Source organism: Danio rerio, chromosome 16, assembly GCF_052040795.2.
Source record: "Danio rerio strain M-AB ecotype USA chromosome 16, GRCz13ab, whole genome shotgun sequence".
Taxonomy (NCBI): domain Eukaryota; kingdom Metazoa; phylum Chordata; class Actinopteri; order Cypriniformes; family Danionidae; genus Danio; species Danio rerio.
This window is the reverse complement of record NC_141036.1, coordinates 54,125,001-54,150,000: the sequence shown is the minus strand read 5'-3', so window position 1 is coordinate 54,150,000 and position 25,000 is coordinate 54,125,001. Positions and strand designations below refer to the sequence as shown.

At 35.7% G+C, this 25,000-nt stretch overlaps 1 protein-coding gene and 1 long non-coding RNA gene across 4 annotated transcripts in view; one reads left to right on the top strand and one right to left on the bottom strand.

The window, feature by feature from the left end:
- The window catches only part of eif3ha (eukaryotic translation initiation factor 3, subunit H, a), a 117,574-nt gene that overhangs the window by 76,593 nt on the left and 15,981 nt on the right, over positions 1-25,000 (top strand). For both annotated transcript variants that reach the window (NM_001003763.2, XM_087285614.1), the window contains 3 exon segments: positions 3,543-3,642; positions 11,095-11,244; positions 24,067-24,187. In NM_001003763.2, the coding sequence (NP_001003763.1) occupies positions 3,543-3,642; positions 11,095-11,244; positions 24,067-24,187 (371 nt within the window).
- On the bottom strand, positions 11,709-20,137 carry LOC147833501 (uncharacterized). 2 transcript variants are annotated; one of them, XR_015512305.1, is made up of 3 exons: positions 16,451-20,137; positions 14,220-15,885; positions 11,709-13,322 (listed from the first exon to the last, which is right to left on the bottom strand). It is a non-coding gene; the product is annotated as an uncharacterized LOC147833501 (long non-coding RNA). The 2 variants fall into 2 exon arrangements; XR_015512304.1 differs by lacking the exon at positions 16,451-20,137 and adding an exon at positions 15,904-16,389 and having other exon boundaries at positions 14,220-15,326.

Sequence of the window (25,000 nt, the reverse complement as noted above, 5' to 3'; positions counted from 1 at the left end):
TTCGCTTTCTTACGACTATAAAAAGGCCATCAGCGTTTCAGAGTTATTATTTTTTTGTATGTTCTGTTCCATTAAACTCTCAGCCTATTTAAATGTTTTAATTTTACATTTTAGTTCAAGTTTTAGTGGTTTGATTTTTTTTTTCATTTTCATTGTTATTATTTTTTTGTAGTAATAATAATATAGTTTTAACAATAGTTATGTAATAGTTGCAATGATAATGATGGTAAATGATAATGACATGACTTAATTAGCATGAGTTTATTAACAATAATATAAATATAATGTTAGTGATGGTAGTAATATAATAATAATAATAATAATAATAATTTTAGAAATAGTAATATAATTTTAATAATAATAATATTTTAGAATTTTATTAAGTTAATAGTAATAGCTTATTTTTTAGTGATAATTTTGATTATATAATTTTGATGATGATGATTATTTATTGATACACTACTACTACTAATAGTAATATAATAATAATATTATTTAAATATTTTAATGGTAATACTGCTAATAATAATAGTAATATGATTTTAGAAATAATTATAATTTTAATAATAATAATAATAATAATAATAAATGATGATTTAGTAATAGTAAAAATAATTAATAATTACATGAATTGCATAACACACTTTATCATTATTAATAAATTATACATTTAGTGATGGTAGTTGTAATAATAATGCTAATAATAATAATAATAATAATAATAATAATTATTATTATTAATATAATTTTAATAGTTATACTATTAAATTTTTGTAATAGTAATAGCGTAATTTTAGTAATTTATGATTATATAATTGAAAATTATTATGATAATTATATAATTATTAATACACTACTACTACTAATAGTAATAGTAACAATGCTACTAATAATAATTTAAATAATAATTTATATAGTAATACTACTAATAATAAGACTATATTTTTGTAATAATTATATTATTTTAATAAAAAAATATTAATTATAATAATTATAATTCTAGTAAATTATAATTATAACAATGAAATGAATTAAATAAAAAATTTTAAATTAATAATATTAACAAAATTTAATTTTTGGAATGTAATAATAATAATGTTATTAATTATGGTGGTAGTAGTAATATTAATTTCAGAAATAGTAATATAATTTTAGTAATAATAATGATAATAGAAATAATAATAGCAAACTATTTTAATAATAATTTTAATAAAGTAATTGTTATATATATATTAGGGTTGCACTGATATGGGCCAAGCACATGTTTTTATTAATTAATTTTTGTCACAACACATTAAATGTTTATTTTGTTCAGACAAATTAGAGTTCATTAAGGAGATGAATCCAATGTCACAAACAGAAATGTTATAAATGTTACTTCATTAAATACAAAAAAGCTTTAAAAAAAATCTTCCAGGATTCCATATTAAAAGTGAAGTTTAGCATTTTCTCCGACACTCAAAAATGGTCGACTAGTTTTACATTTGTAGTTGCGGCTGATGTCTAACAAACTGTCAGCCGACAAACCAGAATGCATCTGTTTCCCCGTCTCCTAACTGTGATCTACAAGTTGTGTTATTGTCGTGCATCTAGGCTGTCCTCTTCTGTCTGTGTCCTGGTTAAATCTCGTTGGCTTTTCTTCTTCAGAGACAGCACACAACAATAGACTCCTGAGTTTCTACACAAAGCACTTTCTTTATCAAGCCAAAATTGGACTTGAGGGAAGAGAAAAAAAAGTGCTCCATTTCAACACCTGAAAAAAGACACTGCATTGCCGTTTCCACACTTCATTAATTCGCAGAACATTTTGAACGTTGCTCAGGTAATAAGAAGTGTTTCTGAAGAACCAAATTAGCTCATTTTGTGAGGAGAGGAATCACCGTGCTTTGTGTTAGACTGGAGTGATGCTGAGTACAGATAAAGACTGAAGGAAAAGCCATTATTTCCAAAAGTAATTATCATTTTCAGCGTTTACTGTAGTTTTTGATCAATTCAATGCTTGCTTGGTGAGCAGAAGAATTCATTCAAGACTATGCCACAGCAATCTCTCCCTGTTGCCCAAGACTGGCTACTCACTGAAGCTAAGCAGGGCTGAGCCTGGTCAGTACCTGGATTGGAGACCACAGGGGAAAACTAGGTTGCTGTTGGAAGTGGTGTTAGTGAGGCCAGGAGGGGGCGCTCAACCTGTGATCTGTGCGAGTCCTAATGCCCCAGTATAGTGAAGGGGACACTATACTGTCAGTGAGCGCTGTCTTTCGGTTTAGACATTAAACTGAGGTCATGACACTTAGATGTAAATCTAATGTTGAAAATAGTTCATTCAGTATAATCTAGCTTCTTGATAGGAGTGAGAATGTTAGTTGAGGAAAGTGTTTGCATGAACTTTTTTTTTTCATGAAAGTTCATCCCAAAGACAGACAGTTGCAGCTCAGCCAGAACGCTGCAGCCAGGATTCTGACCAGAACCAGGAAATCAGAGCACATCACACCTGTCGTCAGGTCTCTACACCGGCTCCCAGTCACATTCAGAATAGATTTTAAAAGTATTATTACTTGTCTATAAATCACTAAATGGCCTAGGAGCTCAATACATTACATATTTGCTTACTGAATACAAATCTAACAGATCACTCACAGATCTACTAACAGCCCCCCCTACCCCCCACTGCTAGAATCAGCTTCCAGAAATGATCAGATGTGCTCCAACACTAGGCATGTTCTAATCAAGACTGAAAACACATCTGATCAGCTGTGCCTTTACTGAATAAGCACTGTGCTGCACCAACAGATCACAATATTATTTCTTTTCTTTTTCATTCTTTTAAAACCCGTTTAACACATTTTAATCTGTTTTTAATTGTTTCTTTTATTCTTGTTCAGGAAAAGCACTTTGAGTTGCCGTTGTGTATGAAATGTGATGTATAAATAAACCTGCCTTGCATAACACTTGAAATCTGTATGACATTTTTACTAATAATACTAAGTATTGTAGTTGAGAGTTTTTCTGTGATTTTAGTTCTACAATTGTATTGCTTTAAAACATGTCATTTTCAAAAATCTTTTTTCTTAAATTTTTTTTTTCTTGCAATTCATTGTACATTTTTGTGTGTTGTAATAACAAAAATAAATGACAACAAAAAATAATAAACTTCATTGTTGTTTATTTTTATTGTTACTGTTTATTGTATTTTGGAATTTGAACAGTGCATGTTTTTACCAAAGGTTATAATAAAGTATTATGCCTTTCATTAAATATACAAATCTAACTTAGCATTTTCTTTCTTGTTTTTGTTAAATGTTGTTCCACTTGTTTTGACAACTAGTAAAAACTCACCTTGTCTTGTAAAGCACCTGTTGTTCATTCATGCAGAAATGTATTAGATGGCAAATGAAGAGGAAAAATAGATGCTTTTGAATTCACCGTTCAGAAATGGTTAAAATAGTTCAGGCTACATGAAGATTACAACTTTGCAGAGTTATTTTTTTATGTTTTTTTTTTCGTGGTGTATAGCATATTTACTTTATTTTTAAAAAAATCCACAGATCCCCTAAAGACGGCGCAGGGCTCTCTCTGTCTGAAGGCCTACAGATTGACCCCCAAATTGATGGAGATCTGCAAGGAGAAAGACTTCACTCCTGAGGGGTAAGATACGGTTTCAAATCTATTTTTTTATTTATTTTTGTTTAATGTATTTATTTTCTTAAATGTACTTATTTTTTTAAGTAGGTGTATTATAGTAGATATATAAATACATACAAATCAATGCGGACTGCACCAAAACCCAACTGAACCGCGCTCTGGCACTCCTCTTCCAACCAGGCCAGGGCCGGTGTTCTGGCGATCTGTGCTAACTCTCCAGAATGTTCTACCGGTAGCTCAATCGGTCATATTTCAGCTAAAAACACAGGATTAGCACATCTTGTCAGCTTTAAATGCAGAATGAACAACCACTCTAATAAACAAATTAAATAGAAAACTAATGAATTAAAAACAAAATTAACTAAAATTAACTACTAAACTGAACAATGTAGAAAAAGGTGTAGCAGCACCAAATGTCTATCAGAGTAAACTACTGCCTTAATTTAGTTTTTATTTCATTAGTTTTATATTTAATTTGTTTATTAGAGTGGTAGTTCATTACAATTGACATTTGAAGCTGACTAAATGCGCTACCCTTGTTTTTACACTCTTCTTTAAAGAGGTAGTTCATTCTGATAGACATTTAAAGCTGACAAGACGTGCTAATGCTGTTTTTTTTTTTTTTTTTTTTTTTTTTTTTTGCCAAAATATGACCGATTGAGGTACCGGTAGCACAGATCGTCAGAACACGGGCCAACTGAACTGCACCTGAGCCCGATTAAGAGCACTCCCACTTCTCAAACGAACCGGGAGACACGCCTGAGCACCGTTTAGATTAGGGTTGGGCCGATAGACGATGCAATCGTCCATCGCCGATGACCGATAAACTCTGCATCACGATCCATCTCCCCACCCCACATGTATATTAATTTTTGACTTATTTGCATGTCATTTTATTAACGGTCTTTTCATGAGCTGTATTAAATTTTACATAGAGCTGCCACTTGCACGGCTGACAGCATTGTGAGGATTAAATGAATACAGCACCTCTCGCACTTAAAATGTGTAGATTCAGTGGCAAACGCTGTTACCTGCAAACCCGTTACCTGTTATTTTCATTCTCTTATCTTCAGCGCTTCACATTTTTGTGGTTGTAGCTCCTGTCATCTGAAGGCAGAAGGAATTGACTGAATGATTGACAGCTGATATTAACCAATCATGTGCGTTCAGTTCTAGAGCAGTGGGCCAATAAGAAGAGCACAAAAGCGGGGCAAGCATTTCAGGCTTTTTTTTTTTTCAGACAGTTCACATAACAACTGTTGTAACCTACTCCTGTTTGGTGTTTTCAGGTGCAAAGATGCATTCTGCTTAAATGTCTCCTTAAATCCGCGCACCCGATGAGCATTTTGCCATGAAAACAATAAAAAATTTTATACTGGCACAAATGCTTTTAAATATATTTTCAGGTTGCATAGATAAGATTTCGGGTGCATATGTGACCAAAGCGGTCGAGCCCTAGCATCTTTACTTGTTATTATTTCCTCATAATAATAATAAAAAGAGAAACTTATGATCAATCACAATATAAATTACAGGGAACTCCAAACGAAGTCTCCTCCACCAGTTGTGGGAAAAAGTCATTATAACGAGACAGATCACTGTGCCTGTTCATGCCAGAGTCCCGCGGGAAAAAGTGATTGACAGCTGGTCATTTGTTCGTAATTTTATTTATTTATGGTTTAGTTATGGGTACCATGTGGTTTTCACTACCATGTGGGCCAGGTAGTGAAAACGGTAGGCTACAGTAAATTCATTATGAATTAATTGATATTTAACATCGACCACCTCCACCTATGACCACGATGCGATCGTCCATCACGATGTTTCACAGACATCGTACGATGCCGAATTGGTCAACATCGCCCTACCCTAGTTCGGAAAGCATAGAATGAGTTCACCCCAAGTCTCCATCCCTAGCGTGTGTATGTGAGGTTTCAGCTTAAAACCCCCCACTACTAATGTATTGTAACTCTTTGAATTTCACCCCTTCAGGCTTTGATCTAAACCGTGCTGTTTTGTTGATAGTTACTTTCAATTTAAATGAGATTGTGTTCCTTTCAAAAGAAGGTGGAGCTACAAATGCCTGTGTCAGCATAATGGCAGGTTTAAAATAGGGCTATTATAGGTGAGAACTCTAATGGCAGATGGCTGCTTCTCACTCAGGGCTGTCTATGCTAATGAGCGAGACATTGGCACTAATAATTGGGGCTTTCTCCATCTGATGATGCGTACAAAGGGAGAATGTCAGTCAAAGTGTTTGTACAGATTATGAAGTGTGTAGAAAATATAATTTTGTTCAAATATAGGCTGGTTATATTTACACACTGCTGTCACACAACAGTTTAAACTCCTTAAAGTGATTTTTGCTAAATATCTCCCCTTTAAATGCATATTGCATACAATGGTAGACTATGTATAATAAGATTTTCAATTCTTACTAATATGAATCACTCCCTTTACCCCGGTCACCACCTCTCCATGTTACCATTAATCTGTTGCTAATGAGAGTCTTCTGTAATGCACAAATGGAGCCGCGTCCCCCATCAGCGAGGGGCTTTTATTTGGCGTGATGGGGCGTCTTTTAAGGAACAGTCAGCACAGTCTGCCAAACAAACAAATGCACAAAGTGTATAACCTCGCTGGCTTCTCGGCAGATGGTAATTGATTTTAAATTGCTGCTAGACATAAGCCTAATGGGGGAATGTATCAGCAAAGCAGTGACGTCTGAGCGATCAAGAGGGGAAAAAAACTCCCAACAACAATAAAGTGTTTTGCTGGAGGACATGAGTGCTTCAGGGTGAGCTGCGAGTAAAGAGTTTTCAGGTGCAATAAAGTCAGTCAACTCTGTTTGCTTTATTAATACATGGGGTTAAATGTTTTGGGGATTTATGAAGACAAAACTAGTTTTAGAGATATTTACAGATGCATAATCTTTCAAAATAATAGCGCTTACCTGCTTGATCTGGATATTTTCAGAAATTTAAGAATTTTTACAATGCTTTATTGTTTAAGCGTACATATATAAGGTGTAAATGTAGCTCTATATATGTTTTTTCTAATTATAATTAGTAAAATTATAAGTGAATAGTTAGATGCAAATTGATCCCTCTTGTAAAATTGTTTTTGATACATTTAAAATATTTTTAAACAATTTTAAATATAATAGTTTTAAAAAGTAATTTCTAATAACTAGTTTTATTTTGTCTTTACCATGATGACAGTACATGTTTACAAGTTATTTAGCAGGTGCTGTTTAAAAGATTTTTTTCTTCTACATTTTAACAATAGTTTTAACGACTAATTTATTTTTATCTTGGCCATGATTGTAGTACATATTAACAATCTTTATTGTTAACTAGGCAAGTTGGGTTATGTTTTATGTTAGGTTATGTTTTTTAAAGGGGCTAATAATACTGACCTTAAATGTAAAAAAAAAAAAAAAAAAAAATATATATATATATATATATATATATATATATATATATATATATATATATATATATATATATATATCCAGCCAAACTAAAAGCAATAAAACTTTATCCAGAAAAACAAATATTATAGAAAATACTATGCTTGAAAAAAAACACAATAGTCATCACATTATATGACTTTATTTATTTTATTTATTTATTTATATTATATTATTTATTTATTTCTGTGGGGTTTTTGAGGATGATTTAATATTTTTATTGATTCTCTGCAAAGTACTTAATCCATTAGAGGATCGGAAATAAGATCTATTCATGCTGTTATTTGTTTTTAACTATAAAACCCAAAACAATTTTGTTTTAATTGAAATTGCCATATTTTTATTCTGCTGACATCTCAGAATATCTAATTTCTCTTGCAGACATGTCCATTTCCCGATTTAAAATTTATCTATGTGCTGTTTCTCATGCTAATATCATCAAATGCATCAGGCATTTTTTAATTTCAGCCCAGAATGCCTACTTTAAGCTCATCCTAGAATTTGAAACTTACCTCCAGTAAAGTTATGCATTTTTGGTTAGCTAAAATGCCAAACTGCAGATGCTTTTTCGACATTTGATCTGTGCCATTGCTAATGATTATATTTATTTTTAGCTATTTTTAGTAGATTTTGAGTTCACTAGATTTTGACAGTCAATATTTTCATATTTTTTTTATTTGTGGTGTCATTTGCAGATGATTAATTGTATTGAGTCTGTGCTTAGTACTGAATCCGTTAGAGTATTAGCTATTTTTATGTATTCAAAAACCAAAAGCATTTGTTTATTTGAAATTTCCACGTTTTTTTTTCGCTGACATCTCCGAATATGTATTTCCGCTTGCAGACACGTCCGTTTACCGATTTAAAATGGATCTACGTGCCGTGTTTCATCCCAACATCAAACATGTTCCTGTGGCCTGTTTTGACCTTGTCATCCGCCAGCGGCCCCGAGCTGACACTATCACTCCACAGCTCTTCGTGAATATTCAGCTAGTTAAGGAGAGCAACGCAATTGATTATGAAAATAAGCCTCTATTTGTAGAGTGAACGTTGCAGGGTGGGTCATCCTGAATGATGCATACAGATCACTTGTCAGATTCATACGGAATATCAATCTGAAATCCGCGAGGCAGCGCTTTATTGATATTCCTCCAACATTCCCTCCGCTCCTCCATAATTTTCTGCGATTCAGCTGGAATGGCGGAGCGTAGCGTCTCATTCAAATGACGGATGGATGGGTCCAGTGACCCTCTAACTGCTCTCTAGATGAAACGTCCCCCCCAGTGCACGGCACAAGTGCTCATCTCAAAGACAGATGGCCATTTACACCTGCTAATAACATGCATTACATTTGAATTGCATTGATTGAATTGAGGGGAGGGTCTCGGTCTACTTTTGCATTCATGTATGCTGCATGCAGAAATGAAGTCTGAAAAGTGAGTGCATTCACTTTCTATACACTTTCAAATCATTTGACGTTTATCTTTTAAACAGTCAAGAAAATCAGTGCAAAGTAAGCTAAAAGCATCTCATGGTAATATTTTATATAATATGGGCCCAAGTAAAACATACCCAAAGGATTTTTTCTCTTTGGGGATTATATGTTGGCTGTTTTAGGGTTAAGAGCATGACTTATTTTTTTCAGATATGGCAAGTTCTCTCCTTTTATCTAAAGTTTCTCGTGTCCAACATTTAAAGTGCTGTACTTTTTCTTCTGCCGTTGAATCATTAGCCTCTTTCACACATACAGACCTCTCTGACAAAACTACGGAAAGGAATCATGTGTGAACAGGCCTTTTTTGAAAATACCGGTAAATTCGTTGTGGCAATTTTCCGGAAAGAGAAGTTGTACGATTACCGGTAATTTGTCGAAATGCTGCGCTGTGTGAACGCAGAAGACAAATGCAGGATAGATCGTGTTTCACTGCAAAAAGTGCTTTTCTTACTTAGATTTTTTTTCTCGCTTCTAGTCCAAATATCTAGAAGTTCTTAAATCAAGAAGCATTTTCTAGACAAGCAAAACATGTTGTCTTGTTTTAAGAAATAATATGCCAAAATGAAGTGAGTTTTTCCTTAAATTAAGCTAAATAATCTGCCAATGAGGTAAGCAAAATAATCTTGTCTTTTGATTTGTGATAAGATTAATTTTGCTTACCGCATTGGCAGATATACATAACCTGCATATTAAATATTGTTACCTGCATATTAAAATTGTTTTTAAAGGATCATAAAATGGAGCCTAGAGTAATGATTATAAAAATACAACTTTTCATCCCTTAAATTGATATTTCATGTCAGCTTTATTAGCCACCCTCTTTTTCCCCCCTTTTTAAATATTTCCCAAATTATGTTTAACAGAGCAAGGACATCACAGTATGTCTGATAATATTTTTTCTTCTGGAAAGTCTTTATTTATTTATTTTTTTTTTGTCTCCCTAGAATAAAATTAGTTCGTAATTTTTTCAAGCCATTTTAGAGACAATTATTAGCCCCTTTAAGCAATTTTTTTTTTAGATAGTCTACAGATCAAACCATCATTGCACAATAACTCCCCTAATTACCCTAACCTGCCTAGGTAATCTAATTAACCTAGTTAAGCCTTTAAATGTCACTTTAAGCTGTATAGAAGAGTCTTGAAAAATATCTAGTCGATGCTGCCACGCCCCCATGTCACGTCAGCTTGGCTTGCCAAGCGGGAAAAAAACAGGCTTGTTGTAGTGCTTGTTAAACTGCAGAAGCAGGAGACCCGTCTACAGAACTTAAACCCTCTCCTCTTTCAATGAAGTCGCCGGTGTGTAAGCATTTTGGATTTCCAGTGAGTTATGTCGACTTTCGTGTTGTCAACAAAAAAACACAGTTTTGCAAGCTCTGCTATGAACGTATTACGTACGGTTCATCCGATAGACAACACCAGCATCGCGATCCTCCGCCCGCCCCCGTTGCAAATCCGCTCGCGAAAAGTTCACACTCAGGCCCTGTTTACACTGTCTTTGTTTTTAAATGGCATTTTAGAACGACAACGATTTGACATCCACAGTGGCGTGTAGCATTTCTGAGCAGCCCTCCTTCCTCTCTACCTCTGGAAACGCACATCACGTGACCACACAGACACAGACGCACACACAGCCATGCGCTCGAGACAGCAGGTCCAGGCAGTCAGAGGACTGCTTCAATCTTTCACTCACTTGTACTTAGTCATTTTAGCGAACACCTCAGATACTGTTGGCTGTTTCCTGTTGGTTGTGCGTCTTTTTTACCGACGCCATTATAACGACACCGATCACTGCCTATTCACGAGTCCCGCAGAAAAAGTGATTGACAGGTGGTCATTATGTGTGTATCTTGCCTTTATTCATTTACTGTATGATTTGTTTATGGGTAAATCGTGCCTTTAGAATCAAAAATGTAATCGAATCGAGGATTTAGAGGATCGTGACACCCTTATTGTCCGTAATGTATAAGTGTGTGTGTGGATGTTTTCCAGAGATGGGTTGCGGCTTGAAGGGCATCCGCTGCGTAAAAACTTGCTGGCTAAGTTTGTGAATGAATGACTCACCACAGAGTTATGGGATCAGAAGAAAATCTATCTCTGAAGATGTTTTTTTTTTTTTTAGACCAAAAAAGTATGAGAGTTTTTAGCCTAACATACTTCTGGAAATTCTGTGAATGAAACTGCCTAACCTAAGATGCTTATTAAAAGGATAAGATTTGTCTCTCGATAGCACAAAAATGATTGATTTTATTTGACATTTTTGCATTTATGGGGAAAAGCTTTGTTTGTGACGCCTCTCATCCTTGCCACTTGTGTGACTTGAGTTTGAAAATATTGATAGGGGCATTTTTGAGTATATGTAAAGTACTGAAATGTAGAAAGGATTTCACTATTTTGGTGAACTTTTTTATTTATTTTTTCATGGCAAGGTTTTATTTAGCTGTGCATCACTGCAGATGACTTATCTCTGGATGTTTTCTGTTTTCGGCAGGCTGAAGAAGGCCGCCGTTGCCTATGAGCACATGTTCGAGGAGGTTCCCATCTTCATCAAGAACTCTCATCTCATAAACGTGCTGATGTGGGATCTGCAGGAGAAGAGCACGCTGGCTGACAAGCATGAGCTGCTCAATCTGTCAAGCAGGTCAGCATCACCCTCTGCCCTCTGTTACCATTGTGGAAAGAAATGTCATAGATTTGTCGTGTGTTGATTCATCTCGTCAATCTATGTCTTTTAAACCCTTCTGCTACGGCTGTGTTTCGCCCCCGGAAATGAACCGAGGAAAAGCGATACACGCTGACATGCCCTGATGGCACAGTTTAATCTTGACACAAGAAATAGGGCTTGTGTGTGCCCTGGACCAGGGTAATACGAAATCCCGGCTCTGAGAAATGCTGAAAATGCAAAGCATGCAGTCGCCTTCAGGCGAACACTAATACAAACATCATACCTCAGATTTGGATGCATCTAGTATCGCATTAGTCGTGTGTAGGCAAGGCCTTCAGAGTCAAGGCAGAACGTCTGGGCTCTTTTGCAGCTTTATTGCCCATTTCACTGACATGCCAAACAGCCAGTCAGAGGTTTTTATTTTTTAGAGGCTTTTTTAAAGATTAGTCAAGGTCTCTGCATTAAGAAACATGTAAAATACTCAGTTTGAATTGGTCTACACTGTAAAAATGCTGGGTTCCACACAAATGATTTGTGCTAGGACAACATGAAGGAATTAGTTAATTTATTAGTTCTTACAAAAGTAAGTGTATTAAACGTAAAACAATTACATTGTTGCCAAAAAAACTCAATCGTGTTGTTTCAGCTCATTTTAATTAAGTAGTTCAAAGAAACTGCAAAAACTATTTTTTGAATGTATGCAAGAAACTACAGTCATATTGTTACCCTGATGAAGGGAAGTTTTGCTGAAACACACACTGTAGGTGCTGTTTTTAAAGAATATCCAAGTTAATAAGGCTCTTTGATTTTTTTCACATACTTTTTAAATGCTTTGGACTTAGAATTTTGTTTTGGATCTTTATGAATCCCTTATCCAGAAAGCACTGACACACTTTTTGCTTGATCTTGGACTTAAACTAGTGTTGTCACGATACTGGAATTTGGTACCAATCGATACTGAAATTTTAAATGAGTTCATTTCCTGCTAACATTTGAGCGCTGTTGAGCACATTCTTAAACACAGCCGATTGGCTATTGTGTTCATGTGCTTAACAGAAATGAATGTGATTGGCTGTGAAGATCATCAGTTCACCGAACTCATCGCTGTTTACTGAGTGTGACCACAGATACAGGGACATTGGAGCAGTTTAAAGCTGCAATTCATCAGCAGATCGCTTGTATGTCAGCTTTTAGACAAAGCTGATGACCGGTTACCCCTTCCGACCACACTATTTTTGAGCCCTAAAAATTTAGTGTTTTAAAAACACAGAAGAGGCCATTTTGGTTTTAAAATGCTGCTGCTCTGAGTCAGTGTAGATGAGGGAAAACGGAGACATGGCTGAATGGCTGCAGACATTCGTTCTTTGAGGCTTTTTGTCAATATGAAGTACACAAAATTCAGTCTTGCATGCTTTCTTTGTAAGCTCAGACTTTGCTAGTTTGATATGGAAATCGAGTTTTTGAGGACACGTCAGGTAAATTTTCAAAGGGAAACAGTGTACCTTATAACCTCATTCATATCACATCACATCTTAACAATAAAATGAAAACATGATTTAAGGAACTGGCGATTTTTATTTTGATAGTAACAACTTAACAGACACCAGAAATGTTGAGGTGTCGTTTAGCTACACATTTATGACCGTCATCTTCACTGTATGCATATTTATAACAAAACGGAGCCTATAACATAACAGCCTCTTTTCATTTTCATGGAAAGATATGAAACGTAGCTGTCTCTTATACTGAATATCTGTTGTAATAATCAATAATGGCCATAATTAAAGTATAACATACAATAAGATTACACAATATAGGAAATAAAGGCACGCGATCTGTCAAATGTGAAGAATCTGTATGTGTTTACATTAATATATTATATTTGCACTTAGCTGAAACGCATTTCCTGAGACCAAGTAATAGATTCAAGACCAAAGGGTCATTAGAAATAGACCAGATGAATTAAATATCAAGTTTAACTACTATAGTGAGATCAGATCCAGTGGTAGATCCTTGATCTGCTCCCACTTGGGGAGCTGTGCTCAAAGCACCCGCTGACGGAGGTCAAACGACAAAAACGAAAAAAAATTTGGTTAAACGACAAAAAATAAGGTAAAGAATCTTGGTGTGACTCTGGAGTCAGATCTGAGTTTCAATAGTCATGTCAAAGCAGTCAGTAAATCAGCATACTATCATCTCAAAAACATAGCAAGAATCAGATGCTTTGTTTCTAGTGAAGATTTAGAAAAACTTGTTCATGCTTTTATCAGCAGCAGGGTGGATTACTGTAATGGACTCCTCACTGGTCTTCCTAAAAAGACAGTCAGACAGTTACAGCTCATCCAGGATGCTGCAGCCAGAATTCTGACCAGAACCAGAAAATCAGAGCACATCACAACTGTCCTCAGGTCTTTACACTGGCTGCCAGTTACATTCAGAATAGATTTTAAAGTATTATTACTTGTCTATAAATCACTAAATGGCCTAGGACCTCAATACATCACAGATATGCTCACTGAATACAAACCCAACAGATCACTCAGATCTTTAGGATCATATAAACTAGAAGTTCCAAGGGTTCAGTCAAAGCAGGGTGAATCAGCTTTTAGCCACTACGCCCCTCGCTGCTGGAATCAGCTTCCAGAAATGATCAGATGTGCTCCAACATTAGGCACATTCAAATCAAGACTGAAAACACATCTGTTTAGCTGTGCCTTTACTGAATGAGCACTGTGCTGTGTCCGACAGATTGCACTATTATGTTTTTCTCTTCTTCTTCATTTTTTTATATCAAATTTTACCTGTTTTTATTTATTTTTTTGTTTTTACACATTTTTATTATTTGTTTTTATTTTTATTTTACTTGTTTCTTTTATTCTTGTTTTTGTAAAGCACTTTGAATTGCCACTGTGTATGAAATGTGCTATATAAATAAACTTGCCTTGCCTTGCCTTGACTGCCTGGAGCTCAGACGTGTGAATAAGCTGGAGCGCATGCCAGAGTGTTTCTGGTCACGTGTTTTGTGTTTAGCAGTGTGTAGTGTGGACTGAGAGCTTTACAGAAGCGCTAGGTGAAACGCCAGTGTGGATGTGGATCGTTATTATTCTTAAACGCCATTTTAAAACTAAACCACATCAGTGTAAACTGCGCATAAAAAACTGGCAGGTTATGAACTCATTTAATTCAAACAGTGCAATTCTGGCACATAAATACATTCAGACATTTTCTAATAAAACAAGCTGCACATTTTTTAGTTCAACTTGTCTGAGCTGGCAGAAAAAGACTACACAATTGAACGTTTATTCCAATGTCACCTTTAAACAGTGTTCCTTATAGCCAGGTGTGACTTATTTCACAAAATGCAATACATCTTGCACCATTAAATGGTTAGTTGCTCACTATTTGCCTTTAACATCATTTTTTTATTTTCAATAACGGACCTATCGTTCACCAGATGAAAGCCACTGACCTAAAATTACGTTTTCAGGGGGGTCCATCAGTAATGCTTCTAGCTGGGACCGGACGTTTTATTCTCCTGCAAATAGTCTTCTCTTCTAAATTAATTTGGCTAATCCAGTTAGATTCCACTGAATTTTATTACAGATTGAGTCGAGTCTCTTTCCAGGAGAGCAGTTCCCAGAAATGAGCCTCATTATGTTCAGAATGAATCTCCTTTTCCATTTCTTTTCTTTCTTTTCTTAAGAAACTAATACGACAAGTAGCGTCAAGGCCAATATGTTAAGTGTGTTGAATTTAGAGTAAAGATTAAAGTCTGTAATGGGCATTTTCTACAGCACCATATTAAACATGCTCTCTTACTACTGTAACATTGGACTCCTTTATGTAAATTACATTCAATTTGTTGAATATTGAAGGCATGTTGATATGCAAATGTGGGCAATGAGTTGTTTTTGTAGAGTAATGCCTCTACAAATGATCTCTGGCATTTTGAACATTGAATAATTTTTTTTGGTGACACTTGCCATTGGTGCAAAATCACGGACATACTTTAAGGTTTCATTAGGATTCATTAGGTTTCAAACTAATTGTGAATTATACTTATTAAATATAATATATACTATATATAACATATAAATATAATTTATTAGCCATCATTTTTTTTAAGTTTTCTAATGCGTTATTAACATCCAAACTCATACCTGTTAACATTACCTGTTAACATGCACTGAGAGTTAACAAACTAACAATGGTCGACTGTATTTTCATTAGCTAACATCAATAAATAAATACTGCATTAAATGTGTTGTTCATTGTTTGTTCATGTTAGTAAATGGATTAACTAGCATTAACTAATACAACCTTATTGTAAATCATAATTAATACAATGGTTTCGATTTACAGTTTTATTTGTAGTCTTGAAAGAGAATGTGAAGACCAAGGTTTTCTCATCATTTAAACATTGAAGTTGTTTAGTGTAATTTTATCTAAATGGCAGGGTGTCCACAAGGTCCTGAAGTCTCAATGTCTTAAATTTCAAAAACAAAATTTTAGGACTTAAAGAATTAAATTCACTCAAATATTTTGTTGCAGGTCTTAAATCATGTTAAACTGGTCTTAATTTTCCTATGTCCAAGTAAAGCTACACCAATAATCCATCTCAACTTTTTTATATACAGTTGAAGTAAGAATTATTAGCTCTCCTGAATTATTAGCCCCCCTGTTTATTTTTTTCACCATTTCTGGTTTACGGAGAGAATATTTTTTTCAGCACATTTCTAAACATAATAGTTTTATTAACTCATCTCTAATAACTGATTTATTTTATCTTTGCCATGATGACAGTACACAATATTTGACTATATATTTTTCAAGACAATTCTATACATCTTAAAGTGACATTTAAAGACTTAACTAGGTTAATTAGGGTAACGAGGCAGGTCAGGGTAATTAGGCAAGTTGTTGTACAATGATCTTTTGTTCTGTAGACTATTGTAAAAATACAAAACTTAAAGGGGCTAATTTTGACCTTTAAATGGGTGTTAAAAAATTTAAAACCGCTCTTATTCTAGCCGAAATAAAACAAGTAAGACTTTCTCCAGAAGACAAAATATTATCAGACATACTGTGAAAATGTCCTTGCTCTGTTAAACATAGTTTGGGATATATATAAAAAAAAATAATAATAAAATAAATAAATTCAAAGGGGACTAATAATTCTGACTTCAACTGTATATATAGATGGATGGATGGATGTAGGTGGGTAGGTAGTTAGGTTGGTAGGTGTGTGAGTAGATACAATTTACAACAGCTGTTAGACATTTTTACAGCATATTCTCTTAATTAAACTCCCTAAGCAGGGAAAAAACTAAAGCAACACATCCATTTACATGATCTTAGATTAATACAAAAACTAGTTATTGAAGTAACTGGGCCATTAGGGAAAATTCTTTGTTTTTAGCCCTGTGTAAGTTTAACATTTAATTCATAATAGTGCTAAAAGGGTCCTAAAAGGTCTTAGATTTGACAGAAACCTGCAGAAACCCTGAAATTGGTTCATCAAATCATTGTTTGAAATTCATAATTAAATAAATATACAAATACTTTATTAGTTCTGTTTTGTTTGTTCTAAAGTTTGGGACATGAATAAAGGCATGATTTTACAAAAGATTTCTAGAAGATCTTGTGATACTAAAGACTTTGCATTGCAGCCTGCTACTATCAGTGTAAAGTGTATTCAAACACACATCTGTACAAAATGAAAAGTGACACTGTACATAAGAAAAATGCTCAGCTGCAGTTTCTGAGGTGGTTTGTGTGTAAATTAACAACACACTGATAAATGCAGCAGCTTTGCACATCAGTGCACTGAAACTCACATTTTCTTTGAATCATGTGATGCTGAAAAATCTGCATTGCGTTAGAAAAATAAATAGTTCATAAATGCACTACCTGACAATCTTGTTGTCGATCCCTGTTGTAAGAGCAACAAAGAATGACTTGACTTCTAATTGATCATTTGGAAAAGTGGCAGATTCTTCTGATGAATCATCTGTTGATCTGCATCTCAATCATCAAAAATACTGCAGAAGACTTATTGGAACCCGCATGGACCCAAGATTCTCATAGAAATCAGTCAAGTTTGGTGAAGGAAAAATCATGGTTTGCGGTTACATTCAGTATGGGGGCGTGCGAGTCTGAGGTATCAAGACATTTTTGCTGCCCGTTACATTACAAACCACAGGAGAGGGCAAATTCTGCAGCAGGATAGCACTCCGTCTCATGCTTCAGCCTCCACATCAAAGTTCCTGAAAGCAAAGAAGGTCAAGGTGCTCCAGGATTGGCCAGCCCAGTCCCCAGAATGAATATTATTGAGCATGTCTGGGGTTAAATGGAGAAGGCATCGAAGATAAATTCAAAGAATCCTGATGAACTCTGGGAATCCTGCAAGAATGCTTTATTTGCCATTCTAGATGACTTTATTAAATAGTGATTTGAGTCATTGCAGAGATGTATGGATGCAGTCCTCCAAGCTTATGGGAGTCAGACACAATATTCATTATTTCTCCACTGCACCATGACCTTATATTCTACACTGGACTTCATTTCTGTTTAGTGACAAGCAAGTCAGACCTATTGAGCAAGTCAGACCTTACTGTCCTAATGAAATCATAAAAAAAATCGAGGCATGATCATATTTTTTGGTAAAATAAGTGTAATCTAGAGGCCTTTGCTTTTCATATAAGCCACTTCTGATACCAAATGATCAACCAGAAGTCCAAATATTATTTGATGCTTCTAAAACCTGGATAGGCGACAAGACTTTTGTCAGGTAGTGTGGATTGATTTCAAATTCACAACATTTTTATCTAAAAATGCATGCAGATTCATTAAGCACAACAGATTTCAAAAGCATTAGAAAATGTATTATCCCCAAAACACTTAAATATATCAAACCTGTCCTGATTATTTTTAAATTCTATTTTTACAGCATGTTGGACATATTTAGGCTACGCTGGCTGTTTGGTTGACATCATGGTTCCTCTAATGGAAAGAAATAAGGAAAGATAGATCACCCTTTTAGGCCATTTTAGAGCATAAAAATAAATACATTTGCATCAAAGAAGTGGAAAATATCAAGTTTTTTAGGCTAATCACCGGCTCTGATCAGCACGCTACATTGATCTTTTTTTATTTTATCAAAAGAGCGAGAAATATCTTTTTATCCCCCCCCCCCCCCCTCCATGATGCTTGAAGTAGTAGTTTAATGAAGGTAGGAACTGAAAGTGTCATTTTTCTGACTGTTTACGCTCCCCAGCAGCCACAGCTGTTCAGGACCCTCTTCCCAAATCAGACTAATTGATAGACTAAATACTTGGGAAGTGAGCAGGTGTTTTGGTCTTTATAGTTAATGCTTTATGAGTCGGCACAATCTTCGCCATTTCCAGCAAAGTCTTTCATTTGTAATTCAGAACATCCCAGGAGTTAGTGTGTTTAATAGGCCCTGCTGGTGAAATCATTCAGCCTTCCCATCAGCACACAGATAATGATAATGCATTCAGCATGTAATTTAGGTCTTCCTGTGTACAGAGATGCCCTTTCCTTTCTTTGCAAATACCAATAGTTCTATAGAGCAGATGTGTCACTCTAAGAACACAGAGGCTCGAACGCATGTAATGATGAATGGTAAAGGAGTGAAAATTGTCCTCATTTGCTCACCCATAGTTTCATTCCTTTTTTCCTTTAAAACATGAGAAGATTCATGGTGGTTGCTTTTTTTCCATGCAGTTGACTATTCAGAAGATAAGCTTTCTCTATAAACAGTGGCGCTGTTACGCTTTTAGATGTTATTAATGAACTGAAGGTGTTTTTGACTTACTGTATAATAGTTTTGTGTGCATGTAATCAGTGAATTTAGAAAGAAGTGTCGAAGACCGAATATCACTGCACTTGATTTATTGCCCATACCAATGAAAACAAGTGAAAGTATTATACAGTGATGGACAGGAGGTAGTTAGAGGAATCAAAGAAAGAAATATAAAAAAAAAACATACTAAGTGTATTAAACTAAACGAAATATTTTAACTCATCTAAAGTCTTAAAGGGCACCTATTTTACCCCATTTTCAAGATTTAAGATGTCTCCAGAATGTGTTTAAAGTTTCAGCTCAAACACACACATCAGATTACTTATTATACCTATTGGAATGTTCTGCTCCTAACACAATGTAGCTGTTTTTGTGGCCTGTGCCTTTAATGCTAGTTCTGTCTTTCCCCCATTCTCATTTGAGAGTGGCTCTCTGGCTACTTCAGATAAACAGCACAGTGACAGACATACAGGAAGCAGATCTCCCGTAATGTTTGAGGTACTACAGTAAGAACTTTCCCAATGATTATTTGATGTATTTGTTGTGGAGTTAAGTCAAGCCTTTCGTTAAGTCACACACACCATGTCGTTAAAAAGTTCACGGACACAAACAGACACCCACACAGTGTGCTTGTTTATCTTTGCACTGTTTTTGCACAGCAAATGTGACCGGGTGCACGTTAATATCCACTGCTGTATTGATATCTGTTATGTTAATGTAAAAAGATAAACCTGCTGTAACCTCCACAAACCAGAATTGAAGCATTTTCTTTTATAATTGTACTGGCATGTGCCTGTGGTTTAGAATTGCACTGTTTTACAAACGTTTCTTGATCACATTTGATGATTGGTGATCACAGAGAGCTGAACAGATCTTTTAATCTAGGTTGCTTTGTGCATGTCCCATCTTGTTGATATGATTATACGCGTCACTACAGAGACATTAATATCAATTTGGTGGGTGGGGAAACCGCACTTCTACATGTTGCAGAGTGGGCCCTAAAATGGGAGGGATTTGAATCCTATTTTAATGTCAGAAAATTACAAAAAAAGAGACTTATTGTCTTTATCAACCCAAAGCTACTGTGGGCACACTATACCTACACACAATTCTGTCCATTTACCTTTGTTTGTAAATGAAGCAACCACTTTGAATGAATCATTTGAATACTTCATTTAATTGTATAGTCCGTTTAGCAATAAATGTTGTTCACAAGTAGCTTTACAGAATGCTTGATTGAATACTTAATTTTGACATGGACATGGTCTAGAAGGCAGCACAAAAACATTGAATTTAATAAGTATTATGCAAGTGGTGTATAATAAATGCAAATTATCAGAAAAAAAAAAACAATAAATGCGTTTGCATCCTTTTTGACTGTTCTGTTTCAAGGTCTGTGAAAGAATGGTGTGGAATTCAAGATCAGTTGATTGTCATTTTTTTGGTTACAGTTTCAATTTTAAACATGTATTAATTGGTTGTTTCCAACACCTTAACTAGTTATATAATTTGCACATTTGAAATTTTGGGGGGATTTTTTTCTCTGAATGTTTTAGGAGAGGCTGTTTGTGATTGCGTGTTATCCCCAGATAAAAATGGAAATGACTTCGGAAGCCTAATCTTGATTAATAAAGCAGTTCACCTGGCTTTGGGGGAATTACAGTATGAGGTGAGCCTGGTGAGCTGCCTTGCAGAACACTCAAGAAATAAAACTTAATAAAGAGCTTAATTTTATGAATTTTAACATTCATTAAAGCTTTCTGTAACACCAAAGGTTCTTTATTGTAGAACACTGTTTCTATTAGATTAATGATCTGAGGGGGAAAAAAAAGTTAAAGATGATTATATTTTAGATTCAGATTTTTGAGAGAAAATTATTTGAAGTTTGACTGGAAAACTCTATTTCATATTTTGATATGGATGTAATTAAAGTTTTGACATTATTTTAGTCATGTCAGTTGTTTTAGCTTGGTTTTAGAATAAATTATTCCATTTCCACTTATTTATATTAGTGGAGGGACATTTCTTTATGCTAGAATAATTACAATGAGTTTGTTTACATGGACACCAGTAATCAGACAACACTTTAAGAGTCTACCATGTAAACAGCGATTTTTAATTACCTTAATCCGACTAAAGTCATTATCAAACTAAACAGAATTCGGATTAAGATGTGGAGTATGCCGATTTTAGTGGCGTTATTGAAGTGCAGTACAGACATGTAAACACTGCACTATTACCGGCGCGTAGGAATTTTGCCGCATTTTGCGACAGCATAGTGTATACACACACGACTGTTTGACACTATTCTCTGCACCTACCGAGTCGGTAAAGGACCACAGATACCTGCATTGCAAAATGCGGAGGTTTTTTTCCATACGGCGTGTGGTATTAAATTTTATTAAAACAACACTCTTCCAGCAGTTCATACTCGCATTTAATATCTCGTTTTGCTTGGGTCATGCATGCATTATTCCTGAATGAAAGTGGAAGTGCTAATCTGCAGTTAAAATCGACAAATTAAAAACGAAACACTCGGAATTACATGAAACTAGAAGAAATGTGGATAGCTACTCTCAGACTTCTTTTAAATGCTTTGTTTAGCCATCTCCATCTAGCCACTGTCCTCCTCCTGAAAACATAATATAGACAGGACAGCTCTCTCTCAAACTTGTTAAACTTGCAGACTTTTTTCAGACTCATTTTGGACTTGCAGACTGTAAAACTTCTTGAAGACTGTTTGATTGCAGAACAATGAAAAAAATGTACAAAAGCATGCACATCACTTCAACTGTGTGCACAGCCAAACAGTAAAAATGTATTATATATAGAAAATATATAGCTCTAAAAATGCCAATATATTAAATTAAAAAGGCTTGATACACGGCGTGTAATGTTTCGAGCACACGGCTCTTCATCAGACTGCATCAGCAGCTTTGGTGTTGCCTTTTTGATTATATATTACTGCAGAACAACCAACACGTCCAAATAAAGAAATTTTGCTTGTCAAGTCCCCTTGTGTGGGTTCTCAGCCTTTCCTCTTCACACTGTTTCAAGAACCAGGGGGGAAGGGGTAAAAAACTGGACTTTTCTCTGACAAAAGGTAACAAAAAGCGAACCGTACTCTACCACTTTTTGGGTGCCCTTTTTAAAGGGTACCTAGCCCAAAAAATGCAGAGCTAGACGCGCAGCTGAACGATTTTGGTTTAAAGAGATGCGTCACGAGTGTCAGGAGAATGAAAACAAAGGAAGCACCATTTTTAAAGACAAATCCGAGACTTTACACCGTAATACAATATACATATAATGAGCCATGGTCGACCTGAGCTCAAACAAACCTTGCCGTTATGTTGATGAACAGCCACAAAGCCCAAACGAACAACAAAATTAGCCGTGTTCTGTTTTTGTGTTTCGAGGACGTCTAAAAGCGCGAGCAGTTTCACTTTCTCGCTTGCGTTCGCTGCGCGTCTGTATTTAAAATAACAAACTTCTTGAGGTGATGATAATAACGAGCATGTGATTATTGAAGTGCTTTTGACATCCGATCTCGCCAGAGTGAAGTGTAAAACAAAGAAGAAGCCAGACAAAAAGGATCTGAGCACAAATGATTCTTTCAGCAACCTAAAACATGAACAAACTGACATGTTTAACTATTATCATCACCTTTTGGACTATTATGAACTCGGAATGAAGGAATTACTTTCTAACAAGAGATTACATGTGCTGGTAAAGATTAAAGCTAGAGATGAGAGGTTTACACTGACTCTGGGCTATATTTCATGTTGTTTTTTTCCAAAATAAGGACTAAATGTATGCTCTGTGTAGTTTTCCTGTAGTTGGTAACATATCGGAGACTGTAAGGGTTTGTATATGTTCATATATGTTGCATTTATTTATTCATTTTATGCAATTGCAGACGTTAAAGGCTATTTTATAATCAAATCCTGTTCATAGAAAGGTTAGTAATGCACATTTATGCACAAGTATTTATGTGTGTAAAGCATCCGTTTTGTGAGAAGTGCTTCTCATATGATATGTGAACGACCTGTACAGCTTTACTGTAGATGGTTCCTCAAGCGAGAATGACGTTGACCGAAACTGTCGTCCAGCATGCCCACCATTAGTATTCTTTTGGCAGTGGAAACGCAAGCCTGATGTGATCTGTACCATACCGTACTGTACTATTCAATGGAAACGGGCCATAAATGAAATTATGGACAGAACACCTACATTTTTCTCAAGGTTTTTACTTGTATTTGATTTTTTTGAAAATCAGCTCATCAGAAAATCAGATCATTCTAGCATTTTTTTCTATTCAAGTAATATAGTGAGTATTGTCTCATTCTCAAAAATAAATCAACTTCAGATTGTTGTTTTTTTTTTTTTAACACAGGCTTTGTATTTCTAGAATGAAAACATTGTTCTGTGACATCTCTAGTCTTATTTTTTAGTTGTACTGCCAACATGGATGACATGCTAACTAAAAATGCACCTCTCTGGTTGGTGCATTTTGTGTCTCGTACAAATTCCCGGCTCGCCTTCGACACAATGTGCTCTGTGAAACCCATGGGATCCATTATAAAGTGAAGGATCGTTTCAGAATTGTCCAAAAAGCAGGTATCTGGCAACCCACATTTGTTCTCCTAGCATTTGGAACCGATTTTGTGTTGGCACAGCCCTTTAGTATGCGGTCTACGTAGATAGCAGATCATATATATATCATGCAATCGCTGAAGGATTTGGATGTTTGGTGGCCCTTCATAAATCTGCACATGCTACAATTAGACGTCTCAGTGAACCGTGCGAATTCAGAGCGCAGAGTCGTCCTTATCAGGCACATCATGCTTCTGTCATCTTGGGTTTTTAATTGAGTAGAAGATCACTGTGGAGCAATTAGGCTTTGATGTGCAGTCTGCAGCCGTTTATTACGCAAAGTTTGTTTGACTAAACTATCCGTCAATCTGTTGCCATAGTAACCACCTGGAGAAGAGCCTCCAGCTGCTGATGGACCGCGTGGACGACATGAGCCAAGATATCGTCAAGTACAACACATACTGCCGCAACCTCAGCAAACAACAGCAGCAGAAGCAGCAGGTACGTCCGCCTTTCCTCTATGTTCTTTATTTTGATCTAGTGGATCTCATGTACCTTAATGGGTGCATTTTGTGACCTTTTTTCCCTGGTTGGTTTATCTTCACTTTGGAGGAATCACAGGTGCAAGTTGGTGTGTACACTCACCGGCCACTTTATTAGGTACACTTTACTTGGGTTGGACCCCATTTTGCATTCATAACTGCCTTAATCCTTTGTGGCATAGATTCAGCAAGGTGCTGGAAATATTGAGAGGGTGCTCGCTGCAGAGCCATTTAAGCAGAGCTGAGCTCCAGCGAGGGGGAGCATGAGCTCTCGTTCTGCCTCCTGTAAGCTGTTTTAATGCATACACCAACCCCAGCCCTAACCCTACCCCCAGTGACATCACTCGTAGAAGAAGTGCAAAAAAGGTGGAGCTCAAGCTTAAGCTCCCCCTCGCTGGAGCTCAGCTCGCCCAAATGGCTCTGCAGCGAGCACCACTTGGAAATATTCCTCAGAGATTTTGTCCATATTGACATAAAAGCATGCAGTTGCTGCAGATTTGTCTGATGCAAATCTCACATTTCACCACATCACAAAGTTGATCTATTGGATTGATATCTGGTGACTGTGGAGGCCATTTACGCACAGTAAACTTAATGTCTTGTTCAAGAAATCAGTCTGAGATGATTCACGCTTTATGACATGGCGCATTATCCTGCTGGAAATGGCCATCAGAAGATGGGTACACTGGTCATAAAGGGATGGATATGGTCAGCAACAATACTCTGGTAGGCTGTGGCGTTTACACGATGCTCAATTGGTGCTAATGGTCCC